Genomic DNA, 22,322 nt, shown 5'->3' with positions numbered 1-22,322 from the left:
CTATAAGGACAATACTAGCTATAACGGCAGCTAAAAACTGGGATGTGTTTAAACTTGATGTGAAAAGTGTCTTTCTACTTGGTGAATTAGATGAAGTAGTATATGTGGAGCAACCATTAGGCTATCAGAAGCAAAAGAAAGAAATGATGTATAGATTGAAGAAATCTTTCTATGGCATGAAACAAGCTCCAAAAGCTTGGTACAGCAAAATTGAGGCCTATTTTAGCAAGGAAGGGTTTGTCAAATGTGCTCATGAGCACACTCTATTTGTAAAGAAGGAAGCACATGGAAAAATCATCATTGTAAGCTTGTAAGTTGATGATCTAATTTTCACTGGTAATGATCAAATTTTTTTTGACAATTTCAAAATTTCTATGGAAAAGAACTTTGCTATGAGTGATTTGGGCAAAATGAGACACTTTCTTGGAATTGAGGTAAAGCAGACTAAGGAAGGTGTTTTTATGTTTCAGCAGAAATATGCTTGTGAAATTCTAAAGAGATTCAACATGGAGAATTGCAATAGTGTGTGCAATCATATCGTGCCTAGAAACAAATTGAAGAAAGATGAAACTTGTATAGCCTGGGACTCAACTAACTACAAGCAAATGGTTGTTTGTTTAATGTATCTTCTTGCCACTAGACCTGGTCTGGCTTTTTCAGTATGCTTAGTTGCAGGGACATATTCAGACATGAAAATCTGGTGTGGCTAAAATCTTAAAGAAAATGTGACAAAAAAAATATAAAAATGAAGAAACAATGAACTAAATTATACGAAAAATAAGATATAATATTGTTAAGTACAATACATTTACAACGAAAATCGTCTACCATCCATTTGTTGAAAATGAGCTAAAATTACATCATTGTCAATTGTTGCAAGAACATCTCTTTCTATAAGAGTTACAAGACGGTCATTTAACCATTGATCACTCATTTTGTTACATAGCAGACTCTTTACTAAATTAATTCATAGCTGAAAAAATGCGTTCCACATTTGCAGTTGCTACCGGCAAGACTAAAGCCATTTTCAAAAGCTTATAAACTAAATCATATGTGTTGCACTTATTTGTTTACACAAGTTTTGCACAAAGATCTAAAAGTCCTTTTAAATTTGCAAAATTTGTGTCCTCTCGAACATAAGAATTAAAGTGGTACAATTGTTTTCGTTATGATTAAAAATTGTATATTTTTTAAGAAACTACTTTCTCCTACTTTAATTATAATCAAATATTCACTTTTTAAACTAAATGAATAAATGATATATTTTTTTTGGCATTAGTCCTTTGATTTCCGGGCGAAGGGAGTCCGATAATACAGAGTCCGGCCGCGAGGTTAGAAAAATCTAGCTAAGAATTGTTTCCGCTAAAAATCGAACTCGAATTCTACCAAACGATATGTCCTAAAAAAATAAATGATGTATTTGATGAATAATAATGAAAAAGACCGTATCCAACTTGTACTAACTAATATTATATAAAGAATGAAAATAATCATGCAAAATGGCTGTTGGGCTAACCAATGCCACACGATAACTACTCACACAATTTTTCTCTTTCACTACATATATTTTTATAAAAAAGATATGAAAAATCTGGTGTGGCTTTACCCACACACAACCCCTTAGTGTGTCCGTCCCTGCTTAGTTGCTAGATTTATAGAGAGGCCTACTGAAATTCATGTTGCTGCCGTAAAGAGAATTATCAAGTATTTGAAAGGAACCATTAGTTATGGTTTGTGGTATGAAAAGGGAAAAGATGATAATCACACTGGTTAGTCAGACTCAGATTATGCAGGAGATTTAGATGATAGAAAAATTGCATCTGGTTATATGTTTATGATTGGTTCAAAAGTTGTGTCATGGTCCTCAAAGAAGCAACCAATTGTTACACTATCCAACACTGAGGCAGAGTTCATATCAGCAACTAATAGTTCATGTCAAACAGTTTGGTTATCTAGAATTCTTGCTCACATCAGTAAAGAAAAGGAAGACTGCATCACCATATATTGTGATAATAGCTCATCAATTAAGTTATCAAGGAACTCATAGATTTCATTTTCTCAGAGATCTAACTAAAGATGGAAAAGTTCAATTGCTGCATTGCCCATCCTTTGAGCAAGTTGCAGACATCATGACTAAGGCATTGAGTCTTGACAACTTTTGCAGGATCAGAGATTTGCTTGGCTTGTGTAAGCTTGAAGATGTAAACTGAATTTTTGATATATTTCAGTTTAGGAGAGGCTATGCTAGATATGTGTTGATCATAGTGTACATTCATGCCCCATGTTAGGCCTAGTGCGTGTGTTTAGCTTGGCAAGCTTGTGTGCTAGCGCGCGTTTGTTACTTAAGGCCCAAGCTATCGTGTTTGTGTGTTAGTTTGTTATTGTAATTGTTTGTACCCTTGTGCATTGGCTATATAGGCCTTGCCTATCACTAATGAGAATTAGAGGTTCCATTTGCCTTAACAAATGGTCCCATTTTAGGTTTCATAATGATCCCTTAAAAGAAAAAAAGGTTCGTTTTGGTCCCTTAAAAACATCTTCGTTTGTCAATTTGGTCCCTTCCGTTAGTTTTTTGACAAAAAAAGTTAACTTTTGCATAGGTGTCAAATGGTTGTGTTACCTGACACTGTTGTGTGGCAGAACTGAAATATTTTCATTAAAGCTAGAAAACCGTTTTTGAGAAATCGAAGAAAAAATCGAACCAAATCCTCTGCTCTCCACCATCGTTGATAACCCTAATCCGAGAAACCATGTCGTTCCCAAAATAATGATCCTTTACTTTTGCTCGTTTGTTTTTTAATTAAAATATTTCTCTTCTGCAACACACAATAGTGCCAGGTAACACGACAATTTAACACCTATGCAAAATTAACGTTTTTGGCCAAAAACTAATGTAAGATACCAAATTGACAAACGAATATGTCTTTAAGGGATCAAAACGGATCTTTTTTTTTTCTTTAAGGGACCATTATGACTGTGTTTGTAGTAAAAATTATCATCCATTACATCTTATTAGTGGCAAATGAAGCAAAAATGTTATACTTAAATATCATTTTTGTCCCTGTTCGCGAATTTTTGGTTTTCGTCCATATATGTTTTTTGTTGCAAATACATCCCTGAATGTTTAAATCTTGTTGGTTTTAGTCACTCTCGTTAAAAAACGACTGTGTTTGTAGCTAATTGGTAAGTCGGGAGGGACTAAAACCAACAAGATTTGGACATTCAGGGATGTATTTGCAACAAAAAACATACAGGGACTAAAACCAAAAACACACGAACATTTAAACCTACATTTTAAAACTGTGCCACATTTCATATGCATTAAATTGAGGCTATAAGCATACTTTCTAACCATCATATTTGCTTAAAACAAATTTGGTGTCTGCTCCAAATAACAAGTTAAATGGCTGCATGATAAACAAATTAAGTTCATTGGCTGCATTACAATACACTTAGTCAAGTTAACAACAACATAAAGATATCCAGACAGAGAAAATTATCGATTTCAATATATCTCATGTCTTAATATACCACTATAATCCTAGAGGAAATATTCAATTTAAAATGCTGAAAAGCTTCTATCCAACAAATACAGTGGCTTTGATTCCTTAAATCAAATACCAAAGGAGAAACCAATGTTTTTGACATAAACATAAGATTGTACCTGCGATTGAGTAAACTTGTTGTCAGAAATTGTTGAAAGGCCAGTAAGATCAAGTTCCATATATTCGAAAATAAGGTACATGCTACCAAAAAGCTTTGAAGTAATCAATCCTTCAAGTTTCATGACATTTCGGATGATCGAGACTTCTTAGGAGAATGATTTCTCTTGCCATAAAACGAACACTTTCGGGATCCATATTAGTGGATTTAACCTTCTTCAAAGCAACAATTTTGTTAGTTTCAAGATCGCGAGCTCTACAAACACTTTTGTAAGTTCCTTGACCAATCTGCAGTGTGATAAATAATAAAGACATGAATTAACTAGCAGTGGATTATAGAAGATGAAGAAAAAAAAAGAATTAACTAAACACATCAACAACAAGCAAATCTTACTGAAATTTAATATCAATATATTACTTGGTACTTGCTATGAAAACCATAAACCTTATTCCATGAACAGAGTAATATTCAGAGTTAAGCCAAAATCAAAGTTATGCCATAAGAATCACTTTTTTCTCTTTCAAAAAGGAACCCTAACATGAACAGAGTAATATTCAGCCAACAATTAACACAACAAAACAATATGAACTCTTTATGAGTTTTCAATAATCATAGATCAGCCTAAATCAAGTTTCTATCCATTTTCATCAAAATTTTCAGCATAAAATTGATTTCAATAAACACTGACACACAATCATAGATCAACAACAAAAAGAAAAATCATAAACCATCAATTAATCAAATAATACATTTAGATGAAAAAAGCACGAAAGCACATTCGATCAATGATAAGTGCCAAAAAGTGGTAATTTTACATATATATTTTAAGTACTTATTGACTTATTTTAAAAGTAATTTCATATAAAAAAACACAAACTAATTGTAAATATTAGTTTTAATGAGAAAATTAGTAGTTTTGCTATTTCTATCTAATTCCAACACTTTTTTTTATGAAAATTTGGATTTAATGGAATTTGGAATGAAGAGATAAAGATTTTGAGTATAAGTTATTGGCTAAGCGACGACAAATCGACAGACAAAGCGACGCAAGCTGTCAGAAAATGCAGAAAAATCAGTGTCGTCGCTGAGCGAGAAGTAGCGACGGAGAGCGAGTCAAGTTAGTGGCAGGATAAGTTGTAGCAAGAGATAGCGAGGTATAGCAAAGGTCGTCGCTGAGCAAGCTGTAGCGAGAGCCAGCGAAGCTATGGCGGCTAAAAAGTACTTCAGGGTGAAGAAATCTCCATCGCTGAGCGAACAGTTCCGTCGCTAAGCGAGAATCCACTTTTATGTCACTTAAAAAAGGCCATCAGACTTCATTTGAGATCTAATCCACTCTAAACACTCAAAAACACGTCCAGAAGCAGAGAGAGACCCAAGGAGGCTGATTCAAAGGGATTTGAGGGTGGATCTACAACTTTTGTTAGGAAATCATCATTGATGTTTGTTCATCTCTCTTTTCTTCTTATCTTTTATAAAGCTATCATGAAAATGAATAGGTAATCTCTCTTTTGTTGGGATTAGGTGTAAATTACTCTATTAGTATGTATTTATCTTGATCTTGTTATATATGTTTTAGTTTATCTATCAATATTGATATTATCTTTGAATCTCATGTTTTATTTTAAGATTTGAATTGTTATAGACATATACTCTTTGAATCTAAAAGAACTAAGATGATATCTATTAAAGCTTAAATTCTAGACATAGATTTAGGTTTAATATTAACTTTTTGTATCAGGTCTTAATGCTATTGTATTGATTGATCATCCGAGACATCGAAGGTTATTAGGTATAATAGATATCTCGGCGGTATCTGGAGACGGAAACGTACGACGAGTGATACATGATAATATTGGTAGATGGCTAAAATCTATATAACTGATTAGGGAAATACAAATGAATGAGTTAATGAAATCTAATCCCAGCAAACTTATCTCTCTGTGATTTCAACCATTTCTTTACCGTCGTTATAGTTTCGTACTTTTTCACAAACAAACACTTTACGAAGAGATACATCGAACCTAGAGACGGTAATAGGAGAGTGATCAGAGAATTAGAAAGAATTGAAGTAACATGGCTTACTCAAGGTCATTTATGTTTCTTGGTGTTATTCTTTTTGTTATTCTCTCAACTCAAGTTTTAGATGCAAATCATGTACCCGAGCCTTCTAATACTAGTGAGTCATACTAGCCTATAATTTACATTTGCAAGTCATATGAATATACATTTTACTGTTATGACATTTTGTTTTTACTTTTGAATGTATCACTTGGAGATATCTATATATCTATATATTACTATATTATGTACCCTTAAGGCACATATATACTATATTAGCATTTGCAAATAAAATGTCATGCATGTATAAAATTATTTATTTAGGTTAACAGTACATAATGTATGGGTGTGTTTAATTTGGACCTATTAAAAAATGGTTCAAAAGGTGGCCTTTTACCATTATGGTAAAAAAACAATGACTTTATAGAGATTAAAAACAATATTTTATTAAAAACTTACTATAAATATGAGGATCCACCCTTGCATCGGGTCCATATAAGACAAACTCCTTTAATCTATACTTTCTCGTGTCATTATTATAAGAAAAAACATTATTTTTGCAATGATTAAGAAATTTAGTTCAATGAAATTCATTTTCTAAATTTAAGGTTAAACATAAGTTTTTTTTTTAATACAATCACAAGATGAGATGAACAGAACAAAAAAGTTTTACTTAATTGTCCATTTTAATATGGCAAATGGGGAACTTATTTGCGCCAATACCCTTTTCTTTTTAACAATGCTTATAATCTTGATCATCCAACTAAAACAACCGTTCCCATTAATAATATACATCTGTTAATTTCTATTGCACTTTTATATTTCTATCCATAATTATTGTAGAGCCAATGGCCAGCGTGCAAAGCCGTTTGATGGTTCCGGAATCTGATTTGATGGCTATCAATGAGCTGACTAAGAAGGCGGATGTCCTGCTCAAGAAGGTGAAGAAGCTCAATGAGGAGTTCTTAGATTTAAAGGAAAGGCTGAAGTCCTCTGTTGAAACCTCGATAAATGTCGAGGAGAAGACTGCTGATCCTGCTGGGGAATACAAGAATTCTAGTCGAGCTGCATTGATCGCAAAGATTTTCGAGTCTGAATCCCTACTGTTGGAAACCGCTAAGTCCAGCTTCGACATGCTAGATGCTAGTACTGAACCCCAGCGTGGAGTTGGTAACTGAGGGCTTGGACGAGTTCAAGGAAGTTCGCGACGAGCATATCGTCTCTCCTCCTCCTGAAGATTAAAGTTGTTGTAATTTAATGTTTTTTTATGTGTCGGCATTATGCTCGCCTTGAAGGCACCTTATGATGTACCTCTTCACAAAGTGTAGTCCTCAAGTCTGCTTTATGTTATTGTACTTTGATTTTTCTTTTTATCCGAATGCATTTTATCTTTCGTCGTTTATTTCTGCTTAGACTTAGATTTTTTGCATGAGATATTTTTATTTCCTCGCGATGTCAATTTGAATGCTTGTATGCTTGATACTTATAATTCCGTGTTCAAAGAGTTTCGAGGTTTTAACTTTAACAAATTCCTCGCGATGTCGATTTGAATGCTTGTATGCTTGATACTTATAGACTTTCAATACGCTGGGTCAATGCCTTTGCCCTAGTGCTCGCCTAAACGGCGATCGTTACTTGATAGCTGGTATCATGTAATTATAGACTTTCTATATGCTGGGTCAATGATCAAGCCTCTCAAGCTGGAATCATTTGTGAAGTTGAGATCGAAACTTGGAGTGTGTGATGCCTTCAACTCCAATGCTTAATTTTTCATTGTACTATAGCTATTGTATCATGTATTGTTTTGTGTTTGTAATCTGTTTAGACAATGCTCAGATTAGGGGAGCATATGTTAGGAGTATATTAGCTCAGGGCGCGCCTATGGGCTTCGAGTGATTGGGCCAGGCCTGATAACTTGTTGCTTATGCCTTACGAAAAGGTTTGGTATGCATTATCCTTGTAACACTATATAATGGGGTCTTCCCATAGTATCAATGCTAGCTAACACAATTACTCCTTACAAAGATGGTTGTATTGCTATCAAAGAATTTGGAAACATAATGCGTTCGATCGGTCATATCGCAACCAATGCTGAGTTGCAGGTCATTAAAAATGAGGTCGACGTTGGTACCAGTTACGTTGTAGAAATATTGAACCGGATTACAGAAATGTTCATTAAGTTTGATGAGGATCATAATCATGTCATATTTGTAGCTGAATTTCGTCATTTCGCTACAAAGCTCGACAAGCATGAGATGAATGTCCAAATAGCGAACGATGCTGTTGGTGCTTATGATAGTGATAGTGATGAGAAGCTAAACTTAGATGAGTTTTGCAATATAGTAATAGTGATGATTAAGGACAGAGATAAGTTTTTAGGAGTTAATCGTAATAGTAATGGAGATAGATCAAAACCACAACCAAAATCTTAAAAAACAAAGGAAAAAAAAAGGAAATGGGCAAATGAGTTTTTATGGGAATTATTCTATTCTATTTTTTTTTTTTTGACGGAGGAAGTATTCTATTTTCAATATTAGGACATGTTTTATTTGGTCCGTTTATTTCCATTGTTTTGTTCTTTTTATTTTTCGGTTTTTTGGGACGACATAGAAGGGTTGGACTGCACCGCTTGTTTTGTTCTTTTTGGTCTATTTATTTTTTTAGGGTGGTTTTTTTTTTTTTTTTTTTTTTGCCTTTGTCATATATTTAGGTGATCATTTTTTAGTTGTGCTATTACTAGTATTTATGTATATTATGAACTTTTTCTTGTATTTATTTTATATATAATATTTTGTTGTGTTCGCTGATTTGTTTGCAATATAATTATACCCAAAATAATATAAATAGTACAACCAAGTATTCGTAAAGGAGTTTCTCGACTCCACCTAACCTAGAAAAAATAAGTTACAAAGACTGAAAGAAAAGAACCTTATTGGCCTTCGAGTTCCTTGGCCTCACTTTCTCCTCCTTGGAGTTCTCCTACTCTAGAGTGAATATTGGACAAGTCTCTGAATGTATTGGAATGAATAATAGTGAAGGAGGAAGACTCTATTTATAGTTTTTCAGCTGAGTTTGGGTTTTTTCTGCGCACCCATCGTGGCCACGATGGCGTGTAATTTTGTCTCATTGTGGCCACGATGGATCCTATCGTGGTGTGATGAAAGATTTGATCAGGATTTTCTGCTTATTTTTCAAGTAATCATCGTGCCACGATGACAAGCCATCGTGCCACGATTGTAAAGATTATCAGCAGATTTTCTTCAATTTTAACCATCTTCTCATCGCGCCACGTTGAACCTCATCGTGGGTACGATGGTTGCGCTGCTTTATTACATTTTTGCCATTTTTTGCTGCTTTTTCCACTTTTCTTGCTTTTGGTCCTTGTAACTTCACTTTTCCCGATATTTGCTTGCTTTTGGGCTTCAATTACTATAAAAACTATACTAATCTACTACTAAAAACATCATATAATTGGTTGTCATCATCCGTGGTTGAGTCTCATTGGAGCCCCGATGTCTGAGGCGCTGGAAGGTCTGTAGCAAGTTCGATGGGGGGTCGCCTTCTCCCCTTAATAGGATTTGTATGATCAAGCTCATTTAGGTCTTCAACTGGTTGACCTCATCCCTCAACAACTTTTGACCTTTTTGAAGTCTCTTGAGACATACTTCAAATTTGCTTCGAGTATCGGGAAACCGGCTAACGGGATTACGGTTGGAGGAAAACGAAGGTGGAAGATCGGCTAGCGGGATTACGGTTGGAGGAAAACGAAGGTCGAAGATATATGAGCTTCACGTAGGAAATGTAGATGCATGAAAATGCATGAATATGCAAAAAGTTTTTTTTTTTAACGTATGCAAAAATATTTTAATAACATGTCATGAGTGAGTAAAGAAGGTCAGGGTATGACCTCAAGGACAAGTTTGTAGGGTAATTGGAAATTGAAAATACATAACTTAAGTAAGGGGTTCCATACGATAGGCCGGTTCTAAATATTTACTACCCAATCCCCTCATATGTATGTTCTAGGGTTTTTTTTTTTGTTTAAGGGTGACAACCAAGGTCACGACCCTCATTCATAACTTCCCCATGAGATTGGGCTAGCCAATTCAAAGGGTCTCCCATAGATAGAGTCATTGGGTTCTACAAAGGTCAAATAGGTCCCTAGAGTCACGGACCTAAGGGGAAAATATTGCCGCCATTGCAAATACTCGCAAGATAACAACATCTTCAAGATAACATTACCATCTTATCTTAAGTTTTTCTCAAAGCTCGAGTGTAGAGCTTCCCTCAAGTAACATTCCACCCCACAGTTGATATATATGCACAATAGAAATAAATAAATAGAAATGAAATAAAACATATATACAAAAGCAAGAACAAAGGGAAAGTAAAACATAGGAAAAGTAAGCAAACAAAAGAAAAAAACACAACCCTAAGACTAACAAGGATATGCTTGACTCTCTTAAAACGTCCCCAGTGAAGTCGCCAGCTTAAGCGGGTGAAAAAATGCGCGGGCGGAATGCGCTCGCTAGACAATAAAATCGCCACCGAACTTTATTTATTCCCGAACGAAAAGGAAAAAATCGATAAAACCTTGAAAGAATAGAAAGATGGTCTTCGCAACCATTTTCGAGTTTGGGAGTCGATTATGCAAGGGGAAATGTACCTGCGATTGAGTAAACTTGTTGCCCGACATTGTTGAAAGGCCATTAAGACCAAGTTCCATATATTCGAAAATAAGGTACAAGCTACCAGAAATCTTTGAAGTAATCATTCCTTCAAGTTTCATGACATTTTAGATGATCGAGCCTTCTTTGGAGAATGATTTATCTTGCCATAAAACGAACACTTTCGGGATCCATATTAGTGGATTTAACCTTCTTCAAAGAAACAATTTTGTTAGTTTCAAGAACGTGAGCTCTACAAACACTGTTGTAAGTTCCTTCACCAATCTGCAGTATGATAAATAATAAAGACATGAATTAACTAAACGCATCAACGACAAGCAAAACAAATGAACTAAACAATATGAACTCTTTATGAGTTTTCAATATGAACTAAAAAAGGAACCCTAACATGAACAGAGAAATATTCAACCAACAATTAACACAACAAAACAATATTGAACCTAGAGACGGTAATAGGAGAGTGATCGGAGACGAAGAGACGAAGTTCTCGAAAGAAGATTTGTAGGGACGAAGAGCGATGATAACGACCGCAATGACAACCGCGAGAGAGAGAGAGAGAGAGAGAGTCACGACGACGATGGAAACAGAGAGAAAGCGATGACGGAGAGTTACCTAGTGCATAACGGTGGTGGAACGAAAACAGTTAGAGAGATAGTTTTTTTTTTTATGATACTACCTCCGATCGAGAAGAATTACTTTTTAAATTCATTGAGAATCTAATGTATATAGTCCATATACCTTTTTAGCACTAGTACAAATATGACATATTACACATCATGTTTACATCTGACGAGCATATGTCAGATGTAAAACGCTATATGGAGTAGTCTTTTCATCTGACTTCAATGTCCACAGATGTGAAAAATAAATAGACAAGACTTTTTACATCTAGCTTAAATGTACCAGAAGCATAACTAAACGCGGTGGCAATCTTATAATTATGGTGAAAATTATCTAAAATATGTATATATCTGGCCATATTTAGCCACAGATGTAAAATGTCAAGTTGAATAAAAAAAATAAAATAATATTTTTGGAACAAGGTAATAGTCATGTGTATATGATATCTCTCTCCCAATTATCAAGACTTAAAGAAAAAACCCTCTCATCACCTTCGCGAAGAACACCCAAAACCCAGCAACCTTCGCGAAGAACAACCCAAAACGCAGCAACCCTGCTCGCAGCAACCTTAACCCCTCACCTTCGCAAGAACCAGCGCCGTCCTCTCTCTCAACTCACCACCAGCGCCGTCCTCTCTCTCACTCGCAGTCGTCCTCTCTCTCACGAACCCTAACTCCAAATCGAAGCTTAACTCCAAATCGAAGCTTCTCTTTCTTTCTCCGGCCTCTACTCTCACGAATTGAAGCTTGTTTTTCTCTCACCCACAACTGAAAACGCAGGTACTGATTCGAAGCTCTCTCTCGTCCCTAATTGCAGAATGAAGCTCTCTCTCGTTCCTCTCCCTCCGATTGAAAACCAAGGTACTGAATTAATGTTTACGATTTGGTTTTTCCCTTGCTCGATCTATTTCTTTGTGTATTCAATCATGATTTCAATTTTGATTATCTTTTAGGGTTAAGTGAATTAATGTTTCTGTTTGAAATTTGAATTAATTCAGAGTATTTGAAAATGGGTCTGTCATTCACGAAGCTGTTTAGCCGGCTTTTCGCGAAGAAGGAGATGGGTATACTTATGGTCGGTCTCGATGCCGCTGGTAAGACCACCATTCTGTATGAGCTTAAGCTTGGAGAAATCGTCACCATTCCCACCATTGGTTAGTTTTATTAATTATTTCTATAGAGAAAGGTAATCATAATATAAGGAATGTTAAGAGTAGAAGAAGTAGCAGAATTCATAACAAACAATAAAGATAAGAAAAGAAATTGTTACAAGCTATATCTACATGAATGAAACTTAACAAATTTCATGAAGTTAACTTATGAAAATGACTAATAATTTTCTGTTGAACACTAATGAGCTTATCCAACAAGGCTCAAACATTGTTGAACACAAAACTAGTGGATCAGAAGAAGAAAAATGCATTGGAACAAAGATGCAACATATCCCTAACAGTCGCCTAAGAGGTATCGCCCCCACCCAAACATCTAACAGAAACCGAGTCGAGTTCCTGTTCCCCATTCTTCTAGACGAAAACCAACTCTGATCACCCTCCACGTGTTCCCTATATAGTAATTGTAAGTCTGGTGAAACTGTGATGAGTTGCTAAATATCCATCCTTTTAAGCATGCCAAAATTTTAAATCTGTTGCCGCATGCCATGTACTGCTAATATGTTTGTGTGCTCATCATTTTGATTTTTGTTTGTTGCTACAACATATTGGAGCAACATATTGTCAAAGAACAAACTTGAGAAAACGATATGATGTGCGAAAGAAAATCAGAATTTTTGTGGTAGTGGAGCAACTACTTGTTCTTTCATGAACAGAAAATAAAGAAGAGCAGTTAGTAACAACACTAATGTAAGTGCGAGCGAGGACCGTTCATTGTACTCACTTCTCAGTTCAAAAAAGAAAGATAAGAAGTTGCTACAAGTTACATATTCATGAATGAAACCACTGACAAACAACTGAAAGCATAAGTTATGTGACTCTTTCGTGAGTTAGTTTTAAATAGACTACAAATCAGTTTATTCAACAAGGCTCAAACACTGTCCGACATCAAAACCCGTAGGTCGGAAAAAATGAATTAGAACCAAGATGCAGAATGTTACTATTTGACTTGTTTTTTAGAGATTTGATTACTTTTATATATTCATATTTCTATATTTTTTGTATACTGCAAACACCAATGAGCATTTAGTTGGTAGAATAATTTCAACACAATATACCATAGAAAAATATTCATAACTTGCTAGTTGAATCCAAATAGAAAACAAGCTTAACTGCTAAATTAAATTCTTTCTGATTCCAACCAATGCAGACAAACATAATCCAAGTTATATAATTCAAGGCAAAGCGAAATAATTTATAGACCACTCTAACCGAGGAAGTCCAAAAGTCCACTAAATAAACACGCCATTGCATCCTATGGCGCCACCATGGCGGGAATCAATCTGTATTTCAAATGTGGTTTTCTTCAGATTCACAACAGATATATATTAAAAGTGCCAAAAATATATTTTCCTCATCGGGTCATGCTAAACAGTGCCCCTGGGGCACTAGTTAAGCATACTAAAGTTGTGCATTCAATGTTTTAATGATCATAGTCATGATATTTGTTAAATGAATGAGCACTACTCATGTAGGACCCCTAACATAAGTATGTAATTTTTATGATGCAGTTTATAAGATGCTAAAAAAGCAGAGAAGATATCTTAATCAAGAGGTGATGTGGATGCAATTGTCATGGTAGAATTTTGTAAGCTGGTGTTGCCAAAGCTTGGTTTAGGAGGTAGCAGGATTGGTTAAAGCATCAATGATGTGAATTGAGAGATAAAATTGGAGTTTCTCTGATGGTGTTTGTATAATTTATAGCTGAGCAAGTGTTAAGATTATATAATCACATTTATGCAGTGAGTTAAAAACTAATAGACTAAGTAATAGTTTCCTTGTTTTTATCTTCATTTTCTTCAATTCTCAACAACCTTCCACAAGCTGGAGCTTGGTAAATATCTATCAAGCCAAGCTTGGACACAAGATTATTGAACTTTGAAGTTGATAAAGCTTTAGTAAGAAACTGTTCTTCAATTCTCAACAAGGAATGTTTGTAGATAATGTCAACGTTTGTTTTTTCAATATCTTTTATCAATGGATTATATCGAGTGCAGATTTTGATAATATAGATCGTATTGTGTAGGGTTTAATGTGGAAACTGTGGCGTATAAGAACATCAGCTTCACTGTTTGGGATGTTGGAGGGCAGGACAAGGTATTTCTATATCGGCGCGGGTGTGTGTGTCTGTTTGTGCGTGTTAAGGAAATACTACCAATGCTTTCGTTTATTGTTTGGACCCGGTTCAATTGAGTTTTGCATCAAAGCCAGTTTCACTTCAAAAGGCGGGTAAACAATACATACAAAATAATTTGCGTGATCTAAACAAAGTGTGCTACTTAGCACCACATCTTTTGGAGTAAGCTCTTATTTAAACCTTTAGTTTTGATTTACTTCACTTGCTATTCATTCTTTCATCACCTCATTACAATGTTTTGATTCAACTCATTCTTTCACGTGTACAGCGGGCATTGGCAATTAATAATTATGTGTCCTAAGGACAATGTTATAGTTTGTCTTTGTTCATTACACCGTAAGATACCTGAGGCAGCGAGGAATTTTTTTAAAGAGTAAGTTATTATTTTAATTAGTTTGCCTTTGGTTTGCCTCTGTTCGTCCACTTACTGCCTATTAAAACTTTGTTGATTTTTAAATTTTTCTAGTGCTTTTAAAGTTCATCAATTGACAACTTTTGGTAATAGAAAGAAGGCTACATGGATTTTTCCCAAAGTAAGTGTGGTGTAAATTTTAATATTTATTTACGTTCATAACACATGATTGATATTTATCATATCATATACTAAAAGATGGTGGACTTGGAGACTCAAATCCAAAACCCTAATCAAACCCTAATTTGTTTGGCCAATTGATGACTACCAACAATGCAAATTGTCCAATGGAGCTTTGCCATTTTCGCCCAATCATGTGCTGCCTATTTCTGTCCAATTGTGTGTTGCCAACACATGGTTGTCTTCCTCCACTCTTTTTTTTTTTTGACACTACATGATTGTATTCCTCCAATGATCATTTGCCATGTGCCTCAATCAAGGTTTTGTGCATTCTATGGTATGTAGTGCTTTGATCATTGTATGCTTCTTGGTAATTGCCCCTACTTACTTCACTACCTTTCCAAAGTCAACTATCACATGTCATCTGTATGGTATTAGGTTTCTTGGAAATTGCATTCACAAAGTCAACTATGACATTATGCCACTACTTACTTCACTTCATTCACAATGTCACATTATGTAATCATTGGTCTTCCAATCTTCTCATTGGCTATCTATAACTGATTTATGAAAACAATTGGCTGGATGTGTTGTTGATTTGTAGCACAGGAGAACTACTTCTCACTCATTTCTCTTTATTTTTCTCTCTCTTTCTCTCTCTCCCTCTCGTCCGCACAACCACACCAAACAACACCGAACAAGACCTCCGCCGCAATCACCACCGAACAAGACCTCACCTCCGCCTCAGTTTGCCGCCCAATCCATCGCGACTACTTAATCAACCCCCACCTCCAACGTGATATCTGGTCTCATCTCTTCACCTCAATTCTTCACATAAACCCTTCTCAATCCAATGTCCTTCTCACTGAACCTGTTTTCACTCTCCCATCAATTCAACAATTCATTGACAGAAGAATGAAAGGAAAAAGAATTTTCACGGTTAGTAGTACAACGAAATCAAACCTTCTATTTCTGATCTTTGGTTAATATTATTGGTTTTGGTGGTTTTGTTTTATGATTTCTATTTAGATTTTTAATTTCTGTTTTTAAACCTTCTATTTCTGATCTTTGGTTAATATTATTGATTTTTATGGTTTTGTTTTATGGTTTCTACAAAGATCCAGTTCTGCCATTGATTTCCCTATATGGGTTTTCAAACTCACAAGTGATTTTGTGGTACAATAGAAATTGGGAATTGGAAGAAGTATGTGAAACCCGTATTCTGGACAGGGGCACACTAAAACGGTAACTGCTCTTTCTCTATAACTCCGAATTTAGTGTGGTTTGTCTCTATGGTTAGCTAACGAAATTCCGGTCGTTCGGACGCCAATAGTATGAATTATGGAGCTGTAATGAATCCTGCAGACGCGTTTGAAGTTCAGGGTCAGATGCAGAATTTTGGGTTTGAGGTTAGCATCATGATCATCATCTTGAGCTATTGGGAATTCTGTGGAGTAGCTCATTTCTTAAAGTTTCTGAGTTAATCTCATTTAGGTGGGTTCCTTTAGGAAAAACTCACTTTAATTGAGTAGCTTTAATAGTTTTCCCCAAATTCAATTATGCATGTTAACTTAGGGATTTAGGATTAATTAGGAAAACTCTTGAATTGAATTAATTAATGACTTAAACAAGCCCATGACATGTTTGGATGACTGTAAATTCGTGAAATTTGGTATGAATAAACAATACATAAGCTAAATTGAACTCTGCAACATTTTGGATTATTTTGTAGTTTTTTTTTTTGTGTGTAGGTTTTGATATGTGATTTCTTGAATCCATCATGGGAGAAGAGTGAGTAACATGAAATTTGATTTGAGGGTAGTTTTGATTCAGTTTCAATTATTGGTTTTGACCGTGTCGCTTCTACTGTCAAGTCTGCAATTGATATTCAAACATCGGGTGATCTTATAACTCTTATTGCTGCAGCTGCAACAGGTACTTTGTTAATCTTTCTATGAACTGACATTATCTATAGTTTGGTTATTTAAGCAGTTCAATCGCGATTTTGTCCTGGTTCATTGTCTGGTTGGGTTTATAAAACATTGTTTTCTATGCTTGTAAGATGTAAGATTTTCTACGGAACAATATCGATGATTTGGTCTGATGCATTCTTTTTTTCATTGCATTGTAAGCTTTGAGAGGAGAAGCAGCTTTGAGAGCGAGATTTTCAAAAGAAGCAAAGAAGTATGCATCAATAAGTCCCTATGCTCTATTATCTTATGTTTGCTTATAACATGTTTGTTATTGTTATAACCATAACTATCACTAATTAGGTGCATACTACTCTTACCAAATAATTATTGATTTGTTTCTATGTAAGTTTAAGTAGCACATGCAGGGAAGATATGAGATTATGAAAAAAATACATGCCTAAAGTTGGTTCTCTTGGGCTTGACGTGATGTTCAGGACATGCACTGCACAGGTGAGTCGTATGAAAATTTATGAGCTGATTATCAACAAAGCCTTCCTAATTTAAACATGATGAAAATGATATCTTCTAGCACAAGCATGTAATAAGTTCTCGTGGTTAACTTCTACAGGTCAATCTGGACTTCAGTTCTTAAGCCGACATGATCAGGAAATTTCGTGCTGGCCTAGCTTTGTATCCTGTAAGAAACGTGATATTTTTTATTTGCGGAATTTTTTCAGTTTTGTGAGATGTAACCATTGTGCCCAATGGGTTTGTCAGTATGAGAAGGTACATGAAAGTTCTCATGTGATCATTTTCTTTCTAACGTTGCTTTATTAAGGTGCCTTATCCCATTTTCATAAACTTGAAACAGCCATATCTGGATTGATACTGATATTGACAGCACAGGCATGCTGCCTTTTGTTTTTGACGACTCATTTGAGTAGGTGATTTTGTTTTTTGAATTGTGAAGCATTACGGCTCAAGGCAGTTATTTATATGCTTTCAAATTTTAGGCTTCATGGGTTTTCATAGAACTTTTCTTTACGCCCTTTTGCTCATCCACTGATCCTTCCTATAACATGTATTTGGATTTACACATTAAATGGCTATGCAATATCAACATGTAGCATTGATAAAGGCTACATAAGGAATAAGAGGAAAGAATTCAATAAATAATTGACTATAATATAATTGTTAATGGTATTTCATGCAATGATTTGGTTAATCTTTTTCCACTTATTTTGTTTTCAAACTCTCTGATTGCAGGTTTGAGCAGTACGTTGACTATGCTCTTGATGTTCCAATGCGCAGATACTCTTCTTTTGATATCCAGACACGAGATTTATGATATTTGAATTGATATTTTATTACTACTTGGATCAATGTCATGCTTTTCACATTTTAATCCTTTTTTCTTTTCTTTCCTGGCAGGTTGCTCCATACAAGAAAGTCCGGAAAGTGTTCTTTGTATTTTAGTCATGTGGATTAATTTAATTCTTTAGTTACCTGCTGCAAGGGTTTAGTTTGAGCACTTATAAGTCATTAATTTTTTTGGATTGTGTCCCTTTTAAAATTTCTTTTCTACATAGCGTGCTATTGAATTGTTTGATCTATTGATTGATTCTATGGCGTATGGTAAGGCTGCTATAAAATGATATGTAAGTGTTACTTATGAAGGAGAGTAATCTCCCAGTGTGATAATGAAGGTACTACTAATTTAGTTTACCATTGAGGCTTATCTTTTTATTTTTATTTTTTTATAATGTGCTTAGTGATTTAGCTATGAAGTGAGAATATTAAAACAATATTGATTTTGAGTTTGCATACTTACGTCATGCATTTTTAATTTGCTTGGACAGTTTGCATGCTCTGATTGTTCCATGCTTCAAATCTTTGCATAAGCACTATCCAGGCATCAAGTGGCATGATTGTAGATGCAAATGCAACGCAAGATGAACTGATATCTACTCCTACTACTGTAAGTCTATATTAACTCTTAACAATATTCCAATTTATTCTTGATCAAATCTTCATTATTTTACTACATTTTGTGTAAATTTTACAACTTTAATTAATTCTCCTTTTACAAGTTTGATTGATTGCCTCATTGAATTGCACTTTCACGACTCATGTTTTTTTTGGGGTTACAAATGTGTATTTTATATTTAGCCAGCCGGCTCCTAAAACTAATAAGCATCAATGGCAGCTTTGGAAGCGAGATTTCCAAAAGAAGCAAAGAAGAATGCATCAATAAGTCCCTATGATAAGGGAATAGCAGAAACACAATGTCCACATGCTTTTGCTTTTGAGAGTCAGATGTTGGAAAACTTTTCTCCATGTGTGGGTGATTTGTTGTAGGTTACAGAAAAATGTAATTAATCAATAACGATCACACTTAGCTCTTTCTCAATAAGATTAAGGAATTCACAACATTGTAGTGTTTTATTTGATTTTGTCATCATTATTTTAATTTATGGTTGTTAACAAGAAATATTAGGTACCCTATTTCATGCCTAAAAACAAATCCGTTTTGGAGATAAGAAATTTTATTTAATATTTATCTTAATTTTCAGGTCAAAATTAAGATCAAAAGCAAACACATTGGAGGAGCTTTCTCCAAAAAGAGTAAATGTAAGCATTTTGTTATACACATACATATCTTGCTGCAAGTACCTATGCTCAATTTGTCATTATAATAATAATTTTCTTCAGAAATTTTTGTATAGTCCTTTCTTTTGACTCTAGATTGATTCAAGCAATTAGGCACTTTCTGATTACATGTCATGTAACACAAATATTGTAGGTGTGGTTTATGGAGTGTGTAATGAAGACTCTGCATGGCCATATCAAAAAGAAAGGGAAGCTTCTAAAGAGCTCTATTTTGGCCTCAAAACTGCACAAGGTCTTCTAGAATTTAAGTCTGAGAGCAAACTCCAGAAGCAAAAATGGGTTGATGGGACACTATGCACTATTTCATATCGTTTGAGGTATGAGATGTTAATTTATGCATAAATTTTTCACATCGAGTTTTTCCCAAAGTCGATCAATTTTTTCTATCATCATTTGCTTTTTTGAATCTTTTGCAATAGGTTTGGTTTTAAGAAGTAGATCAAGTTTTTCGGTTTTGGTTTTGTAACTTATTTGCTAACCATTTTACCTTGCTAATTTGCATTAGTTATTGTGCAGAAGCTGCTTGGACGCAATTTAGCTCTAGAACTTGCAAAGACAACAGTGTTCACAATCCCATAATGTATTTAAATGAGTAATACTTTCCTACTAATGTATCAGACATTTGTGTATGATTATGAATAACCAAGTATTTGAATGATTTGTAAGTTACTTTCAATAGCCCAATTTGCAATAACTTAATTTGTATTTGGATCCTTTGCAGTCAGAATTTCGTCGCAGTCAGTCTATCTAAGCTATGGATGTCAAAATATACGATGCTGCAAGATCCAAAACCAAAACCAGATTCAAGTATCTGTTGAAAGGAAAAATAGGAAAGATATATTTCAAAGATGGATGGTATGATGGGGGCTTGAAGAAGGTTTTTTTAGTTGGCTGTGAGTTGTCTATTTTTTGCTTCTTTGTATATGTATGATATGTTATACTTATATTGGACTTAAGATTACCCTTTTTAATTTTTGTAGATTTGGTGTGCATCCTTATATGCAGGGAACAATTTTAGTACTCAACGATATATTGGGTTGGGTTGGGTTGGGTTTTAAAAAATATATATAGCTCCAATCTAAATTGAATATAATATTATTTTTGTTATGTTTTATTACTGTCTCAGTTGCGGCCTGATTTAGATTTGTACGACATTGTTTGTTTGTGAAGTAAGAGGAGAGACATCCGAGACATTCTTTCCATTGCGTGGCATACCACCATCTAATCCTTCTTCGTTAATTGTTTGTATTGGGGCTATCCCCGGTCATTATGTCTATGTCAAGTTGAAAGATGATTGTCCCATACCTCCAACATGTATTCAGTGGAAGAGGTATTGTTCTCCGGATGCTATTGGTTGGGAGTCTTTTTTTGTTGCTCGACAAGCCAAGTTTGATAAACTCATGAAGGAAATAATAGTTGATAATAAGAAGAAGATTCGAGTTGGTTCTAACTCGGATGATCCAATTGAACTTTGATTTGAATGTTAGTTAAATTATGTAATTCCCGTGTGTTTATGAATATCCAATTGAACTTTGATTTGAATGGTAGTTAAATTACGCAATTCCCATATGTTTATGAATAATTTCCTTTACCGATAATATCCATGATTGGTATGTGTAATGATACTCTCTCTGATGATTTCCGTGTGCTTATGATTAATTTCACTATGAGGTTGCATCCATGATTGATATACAAATGATATTCCGCCAAACCCGTGCAACGCACGGGTAGCCATCTAGTTTATGTATTAACTAAATGTCGTTTATATGTAGACAAGGCGACAACCTAACGGTAATGACTGTGGATATTATGTAACGAAGAACATGCTTGACATTGTCACCGCTAGTATTACAAAGAATTGGATGGAGGTATTATTTTTTTTCTTGATTGCCGCTTTTTTTCTGCATATATGGTTTTCTGCAGTTTCCTGCATTCTGCATTAGTCGGGCCGAACGTTAGTGTCTACGACCCATTCTGCATATATAAGTATTTGCCTATTTGCCTGATTAGTACTTCTGCATTCTGCATTAGCTGTGTAGTTTCCTAGCTGTGTAGGACTGTGTTGTCACTTGTAGTTTCATTAGCTGCATTCTGCTGAAGCCGCTACTTGACAGACTTCCCTCTTACTGGGAGAGTCTTCACTATTTGTTTGTTTTTCACATTCACAAGATAGTGCCATGAATTTGGCCATGAGATTGAACTGTTTTGTCTAGAAAAAGTTGGACATGAAGCTTCAACTTATGTAAATTGAAATCTGTATCTGATTTTCTGCACACTAGAAATTTTAATTGTACTAGAAATCTGGTTGAGTAGTTGTTATTTTTTCCGCCGAACGCCGTACCTGGGAACTGCTGCTGTTTGTCGCTTCCTGCATTCTGTTTGGATTATTGCATTTTTTTAGATCATGTAGTATGAATAACTTGATCATGTATATGTATTGTAGGTGTTCGATGATCCCACGTCATTAACCGAGGAGGAGCTGTATGAACTGCGAAACAGCTGGGCTACTTGTTTTCTTGACCTGTACAATCCCGAGGTAGATTATGATGTTGCCGACGATGAGGCTTAGGAGCTAGCTAGGTTAATTTGTGTGATGTTACAATGGATTCACATTAATTAGGATGTTTTGAATTGTAATGACTTGTATTTTGCTTGAATGTTATAACATTTTGGATTGTTGGTATTTTGCTTAAATTGTAAGACTTGGTATTTTATTTGAATTGTAATGACTTGGTTGAATGTAATTGTATTTTGGTTGAATGTTGAATTGTAATGCTATTTTGGTTTTTTTAATTACAAAATAGGATTTAAAATATATAAAAAAAAAAAAAAAAACGCAGGATTTTGAAAAAAAAAATTAAATAAAGTTACT

The 22,322-nt window shown here is 34.7% G+C and overlaps 3 protein-coding genes and 1 long non-coding RNA gene across 53 annotated transcripts; 3 read left to right on the top strand and 1 right to left on the bottom strand.

The window, feature by feature from the left end:
* Positions 1-3,408: 3,408 nt before the first annotated feature.
* Positions 3,409-4,472, bottom strand: LOC123916891. The gene is made up of 2 exons (XR_006812327.1): positions 4,057-4,472; positions 3,409-3,950 (listed from the first exon to the last, which is right to left on the bottom strand). It is a non-coding gene; the product is annotated as an uncharacterized LOC123916891 (long non-coding RNA).
* A 1,222-nt stretch (positions 4,473-5,694) lies between these two features.
* On the top strand, positions 5,695-7,094 carry LOC123916889. The gene is made up of 2 exons (XM_045968466.1): positions 5,695-5,839; positions 6,565-7,094. Exons 1-2 carry the CDS (start codon positions 5,737-5,739, stop codon positions 6,897-6,899), a joined length of 438 nt encoding a protein of 145 aa, XP_045824422.1. The 5' UTR covers positions 5,695-5,736; the 3' UTR covers positions 6,900-7,094.
* Positions 7,095-7,715: 621 nt separating this feature from the next.
* Positions 7,716-8,153, top strand: LOC123915185 (calmodulin-2/4-like). Its single transcript, XM_045966328.1, has one exon. It carries the CDS (start codon positions 7,716-7,718, stop codon positions 8,151-8,153), a length of 438 nt encoding a protein of 145 aa, XP_045822284.1.
* A 3,296-nt stretch (positions 8,154-11,449) lies between these two features.
* Positions 11,450-22,210, top strand: LOC123916886. Of its 50 annotated transcripts, none has more exons than XR_006812318.1 (20): positions 11,487-11,890; positions 12,028-12,183; positions 13,710-13,940; positions 14,225-14,497; positions 14,604-14,708; positions 14,802-15,806; positions 16,053-16,112; positions 16,201-16,361; positions 16,619-16,658; positions 16,742-16,802; positions 17,000-17,051; positions 17,188-17,290; positions 17,409-17,720; positions 18,047-18,758; positions 19,354-19,411; positions 19,584-19,767; positions 19,967-20,042; positions 20,172-20,343; positions 21,223-21,318; positions 21,894-22,210. XR_006812318.1 is itself a non-coding variant. In XM_045968463.1 (8 exons), exons 5-8 carry the CDS (start codon positions 14,626-14,628, stop codon positions 22,017-22,019), a joined length of 372 nt encoding a protein of 123 aa, XP_045824419.1. In that variant the 5' UTR covers positions 11,487-11,890; positions 12,028-12,183; positions 13,710-13,940; positions 14,225-14,497; positions 14,604-14,625; the 3' UTR covers positions 22,020-22,210. The 50 variants fall into 50 exon arrangements, 1 of the variants encoding a protein (XP_045824419.1); XR_006812315.1 differs by having other exon boundaries at positions 14,604-15,806; positions 15,992-16,112; positions 16,233-16,361; ... (3 more) ...; positions 18,047-18,486; positions 18,640-18,758; XR_006812316.1 differs by having other exon boundaries at positions 17,000-17,290; positions 17,409-17,477; positions 19,967-20,030.
* Positions 22,211-22,322: the final 112 nt, after the last annotated feature.

This window comes from Trifolium pratense, linkage group LG3 (genome assembly GCF_020283565.1).
Source record: "Trifolium pratense cultivar HEN17-A07 linkage group LG3, ARS_RC_1.1, whole genome shotgun sequence".
Taxonomy (NCBI): domain Eukaryota; kingdom Viridiplantae; phylum Streptophyta; class Magnoliopsida; order Fabales; family Fabaceae; genus Trifolium; species Trifolium pratense.
Note: the sequence above shows the minus strand (reverse complement) of the source record. Positions and strands in the feature narration are given on the sequence as shown.

What these genes read in the sequence shown, in the direction of transcription:
- LOC123916889 (XM_045968466.1), top strand. Translation starts at nt 5,737, where the DNA reads ATGGCTTACTCAAGGTCATTTATGTTTCTTGGTGTTATTCTTTTTGTT. An exon ending in ACCCGAGCCTTCTAATACTA is followed by an intron (nt 5,840 to 6,564) that starts GTGAGTCATACT and finishes TAATTATTGTAG; the next exon opens with AGCCAATGGCCAGCGTGCAA.
- LOC123915185 (XM_045966328.1), top strand. Translation starts at nt 7,716, where the DNA reads ATGCTAGCTAACACAATTACTCCTTACAAAGATGGTTGTATTGCTATC.
- LOC123916886 (XM_045968463.1), top strand. Translation starts at nt 14,626, where the DNA reads ATGTGTCCTAAGGACAATGTTATAGTTTGTCTTTGTTCATTACACCGT. An exon ending in GCGAGGAATTTTTTTAAAGA is followed by an intron (nt 14,709 to 14,801) that starts GTAAGTTATTAT and finishes AAATTTTTCTAG; the next exon opens with TGCTTTTAAAGTTCATCAAT. An exon ending in CTACATGGATTTTTCCCAAA is followed by an intron (nt 14,869 to 21,222) that starts GTAAGTGTGGTG and finishes GTTTATATGTAG; the next exon opens with ACAAGGCGACAACCTAACGG.